The sequence below is a fragment of the Nicotiana attenuata genome, unplaced genomic scaffold (assembly GCF_001879085.1).
Source record: "Nicotiana attenuata strain UT unplaced genomic scaffold, NIATTr2, whole genome shotgun sequence".
NCBI classification, from domain to species: Eukaryota; Viridiplantae; Streptophyta; class Magnoliopsida; order Solanales; family Solanaceae; genus Nicotiana; species Nicotiana attenuata.
In genome coordinates this window covers 239,822-245,183 of record NW_017671605.1, presented here as the reverse complement: position 1 = coordinate 245,183, position 5,362 = coordinate 239,822, and the positions used below count along the sequence as shown (strand labels likewise).

The following is a 5,362-nucleotide window of genomic DNA, read 5'->3' as shown; positions in this document are numbered from 1 at the left end:
TTTCTTTGTTAATCAAGATTTAACTACGACCAAACGAAGTGGTGAAATGGATGACACTGCTTTTCCCTTAACCAGAGGTCTCGGGTTCGAGCCTGGATATGGAAAAATCCTTGGTAGGGAGCGCTTCCCCCTGAATGGGGCCCTACGCGGCGCGAATCCGGATACAGTCGGGCTCCAATGCGGGTACCGGACACCGGGTGGGAAACAAAAGAAAAAAGATTTAACTTATATTTGCTGATACGAAGTTTACACGACAATGTCCGGTGCACGAAGTATCCTGCATTCACACAGGGTTTGGAAAAGGACCACAACCCCTAAGTGTGTGATGCAGACAGTCTACCCTAGATGCAAGCATCAATGGTTGATTTCACGACTTGAACCTATGACCTATAGGTCACACGTAAACAACTTTACAATACAATTTTATTTATTGTAACAAGTCATTTCTCTCATATCCTTTAGTTATTGTCGGCAGTTATCTTTAGTTATATTTTAGGTGACATGATAGTATTAAACAAAACTCATTGCAGCGTATAAAAGTTAAACCCTATTAAATAAAACCCTCTAGATATTTATCACTTCCTTTGCTGCAAGCCTAGTAAAATTTTCTTGAAATTATCGATCAATTGAAAAACAAGTGTTAATTAGTCACAAAGGAAATATGGAGCTGTAAGCTTAGACATGAGCAAATACATAAAGATCAATTCATTAAAAAGAATTTGAAAACAAACTGACCCCTCAAAAAAAAAAACAATAGAAAACAAGTTACAAAATGCCTTAATCCAAAACCACACCTCAAACCTAAGATAACTGTCAACATTAAAATCCAAGAGAGTCGATGTATCCTTAATGCTCTCTCCTCGTCCATTAATTCAGTTCCTTAGTTCAATCAGTCGCTTCGTCAAAACCTATTTCCGCACATGCCACTTCTTGATTTTTTTCAACCTCTTAGAATTCATACAAATACTTCTCAAATAGTGGCATATGATCAGCATCTAAACAAACAGCCAAACGTAAGTTTCTATCTTTACTATTTGGACTTGGTAATATATAAACTGTCCCTTCATATAAAATGCAAGCTGGTCCCATATGAATTGGTCTTCCCCATCCAAAATCTGAATCATGAACAGGCAATCTAGTCCAACTATTAATATTAAGATTAGGGCTAGCAAAGTATGTCGGGCCACGGATTAAAGCCGATAAATCGGGCTGTAATTCGAGGTAATCGAGAGCTGATCTTAGGTAATTGTCATCCATTTTTGACAATGAACTATGAATTCTCTTAGCTGAATTTGTCAATGGTTCTTGTAAAAGTTCACTTGATTTTGCCATTGGTGTAGCTGTGAACACAACATTTCCTAAGTAACCTGGTGGCAAAGGAGGGCAAAGTCTAGACCTACCATCAGTGGCAACATGTAATTTGGTCAATTGATCGTCGGACAGTGCACGTGCTTTGCACGTGCAACGCCAAATATGGGCCGCGAGGATTTCGTATGTGCTACCTTCATGTTTGGACTTGGACTTTAGAAGCCCAAGTTGGTCACTAGAGAATTTTAACATGGTTGTGGTACTAGGCTTTGGGCTTGTGGATTCTTTGGTTTTTGATGATGAAATAAGAGATGGAGGAGGATGATACTCAATGTGCTCGAACGACGATGTCGGTGGGTCCCGTGCACGGAGGAGGGTCCGGTCAATGAACGGCGGGATGGCCACGGAGAGGCCTCGGGCAATATCGGACCATGTGTTGATGAAGTGAATGGATGAGAGACCATCTGATAAAGTGTGGAATACTCCTCCACCAAGTGAAACTCCACCACATTTGAAACGAGTAACCTAATTAAAAATCACACAATATATTAAATTTAAGTACCAATCTTTATTCATACTCTACAAATAGCAAGAAATGTCACTGCAATATATAACTGTTCTTGTACTATCAAATTTAGTAGATCTACAATAACACGTAATTTCTCATATTAAGTCTGATATGATAATCTAAAAATTAGAAGTTTCTACAACGACAACAACAATTAATCCAGTAAATTCGCACAAGTGGGGTCTGGGAGAGAGTATGTGTACGCAGACCGTGTCCCTATCCTGAAAAGGCAAAGAGTCTGTTTTCGATACCCTCGACTAAATAAAAGATACAAAGAAGCAGTAGCTTCAAGTAGTAATAACAAATTATTAAAAAATCGAAGCGAAATATAGCAATCAAATACTGCAATTAAATAAATTGCAAATACTGCAAAAATTCATTAAGCTGTCAATATATATATATATATATATATATATATAAAAATATATGGCTTAATGTGACTTTATGAGCCATTCATTTTTAGACAAATTTACTAGGGAGATGTGACATGTGAACTAATTTATGGACCAACTTGCTAGGGAAATGTGAGTTGTGAACTGTAGTAATTTATTAATGCTTTCACATGCACAGATCCAAATAGAGTAAAGAGCAAAAAACCAAACACAAACATTTCATACTTATGGAATATTAAAACTATGTATGGCCTACGCACTGTGCCAGTTGTTTCCAGTAAATAGCAGAGTGATAAATATTTATTTATCTTTAATTAAGATTTTAAATTCGATTTTTGAAAATGAAGCCGTATTTGATAGGGAACATTATATTCTTGACAATGGACTATCCAACGAGAATTTGGAGTAGTCGGGCTCTAAGCGAATACCGAACTCCAGATGAAAAAAGATAATGAATAGATAATACAGACCTCTGCATAACATCATCCTTATATAACAATCATTCACCATATAAAAGTCAAGTTTTTCTCAGAATCGATTTTTATATTATATTATATGATAATATATTTAATCTATAACCGCACTTTATTATAACATCCAAAAAATATCGGAACAGACGAGGATGTTATAGATAGGTTTGACGTACTACGAAGTTTTGGATCTTGGTCTTTGGACAGCTTTATGTATTCCTTAAAAATAATAATTTTCTATTTCGGAGTGGTTCTGTCCTTTATTTTCTTTCTTTTTTAAACACTATTATCAAAGTCAAATTGTGTGTACTTTGACTTTTTTTTAAATAAGTTTAACACTTGTTTGAAGAATAAGATAGCACTAATTAACTTATAGATCTGATTTGCACTTCACATTTATGATTTTGTTGTATTCCTCCACCTCGTAAACTATAATAAATGTATATTTTCCCTAGATTTGTGTACCTTATGAAATTAAAAGTAATCTCTCTCCTCTAAAATTAATTGCCACCAATAATTAGATAGATTCTTTATACAGTTCAACTGAATATAGTATTTTTACATTAAACGTATAATTTTTGACCTAATTTTCAAAGTGGGTGGTTAAAAAGTAATTGCGACGAAAGTGGCTCCTTAGCTGTTGCTAGCTATTTTACTTTAATTAGTGTATGTACTATTCTTAAAGCAGAGTAGAACAAGTCTATATTTTCATACTAGAAAAATAAAGGAGAAAAAAATAGTGAATTTTTTTAGTAGCCGTTTGAACATAAAAATTATAATTTTTGAAAAAAAAAAAATAGTATTTGGTGTTAAGTTGAAAAATGATATTTGACTATTTTTTTGAATGGCAAGAAAGTAGGTGTCAATATTTCCCTTCCATTTTCAGTAAAATTTCTTTCACTGTCTCACCATTTCACAGCTTCTACTTTCCCTTCCAATCTTTCCAATCAAAAGTTTTTGGACCATCAAAATCATATTCTAGTAGAAATATTATTCTTTCACTTCTCCAAACTTTAGATTCTATACATTGACAATATAAATATTTTTTAAAATTAAACGGGGGCGGATCTAAAATTTGAACTTTATAAGTTTAAATCAAGATTCTAACACAACCTCATTTGATTTACTCGATTCAAAATCAATTACTTGTACTTATTTCGTAAACCTTTTAACATAGTACGATCTAAATCTACTGAATTCATCCGACCTCATATCTTACCCTCTACCTCCGCCCCCAACTATAGATAGCTAGATGATCATTATAAGTGAAATCAGACCAAGAAAATAAAGTAAGAAACCTACTACGACATATTAAAATATATTGATAGTGTATCGATATATCCACTATCTCCGCCCCCGACTATATGAGCTAGATGATCATAATAAGTGGAATCAGTAACCAAAGCAAGAAACCTACTACGACATACTCTCTCTGTTCCAGTTACGTGATCCTATTTTCTTTTTGGTCCAATCCAAAAAAAATGAACCATTTCTAAATTTGGTAACAATTTAGCTTAAACTTACAACTCTACACTTAATGAGAAGCTTTTATAACCACACAAATACTCTGAGCCTCATTTGGACTTGTTTAGGACCATAAATTCCAAAAGTCATTCATTTTTTTCTTAAAACACCGTGCCCAGTCAAACATGTTCACATAAATTGAAACAGAGGGAGTATTAAAATATACTGATAGTGTACCGATATAACCATCATCTCCGCCCCGGCTACAAAACCAAGAAAATAAAGCAAGAAACCTACTACGACATATAAAAATATACTGATAGTGTAAAAATATCGATGTATATACATACCTGAAAGATGATGAGGGGGAAAGTAGAAATATCACCAGAAGTATCAACAGTAGGAATAAGTTTCCTAAGTTCCAAACTTGGAGTAAAATCACCAAAATCATCAACAAAAGCATCACTTTCAGCTTCAACAAATAAAACTCCTTCTCCATTACAATTTATCTCAATTCTTCCTTGTTCATCTCTACCTAATCTCCCAGCCATTGGATAAAATGAAACAAGAACATTACTTAATGCTTCTTTCATTATTTTTGTATCAAAGAAATTTGAAGATCCATTTGGTTTATAAAAATATACTGTTAAAAGATGAATTCTTCCCACTATTAAATCTAAGTTAGAACTCCAAAGTCTCTTTGTTGGTGTTGGTTTTGATGGTTTTACTAATGTTGATTCTTTGATGTTAATCTTCATGATTTTTTCACTTCCCATTTTTTTTTGAAAAAAAAAAGATAAAAGATTTAGGTTAAGGAGAGAAAAGGGTGTAAATAAATATAATTTATTTATGGTATTGAGATTTTCTTGAGGTGTAAAATGTGGGGGAAAAAAAGGGAAGAAAGAGTTAAAGAGAGAAGAAAGAAAGTGGTGAAATGCTCAAGTACAAAGAAGAGTGGTGTTGGGAATGATTATTTATAGCCTAAAATATAGGGTTTCATGTTGTTTTTTTTGGAGCAAATAATGATTTTTTTTTTTCTAGAAAGTGCAAGTTGTTAAATTGGCCATAACTTTTTCCTTTTTTAGGCTATATTATTAATTATTAATTTCATGGCAGCCCTTTTTTGAAACATTGATTGATGACGTCTAAAGACTGTCCTT

At 33.5% G+C, this 5,362-nt stretch overlaps 1 protein-coding gene across 1 annotated transcript; it reads right to left on the bottom strand.

Moving 5' to 3' along the window:
* Positions 1-626: 626 nt before the first annotated feature.
* LOC109209235 (shikimate O-hydroxycinnamoyltransferase-like) lies at positions 627-5,148 on the bottom strand. The gene is made up of 2 exons (XM_019372463.1): positions 4,553-5,148; positions 627-1,833 (listed from the first exon to the last, which is right to left on the bottom strand). Exons 1-2 carry the CDS (start codon positions 4,976-4,978, stop codon positions 949-951), a joined length of 1,311 nt encoding a protein of 436 aa, XP_019228008.1. The 5' UTR covers positions 4,979-5,148; the 3' UTR covers positions 627-948.
* Positions 5,149-5,362: the final 214 nt, after the last annotated feature.

Excerpts from the sequence above, each read along its gene's own strand:
- LOC109209235 (XM_019372463.1), bottom strand. The coding sequence starts at position 4,978 with ATGGGAAGTGAAAAAATCATGAAGATTAACATCAAAGAATCAACATTA. Across the intron at positions 1,834-4,552 it reads TCCCCCTCATCATCTTTCAG|GTTACTCGTTTCAAATGTGG; the intron begins GTATGTATATAC and ends ATTTTTAATTAG.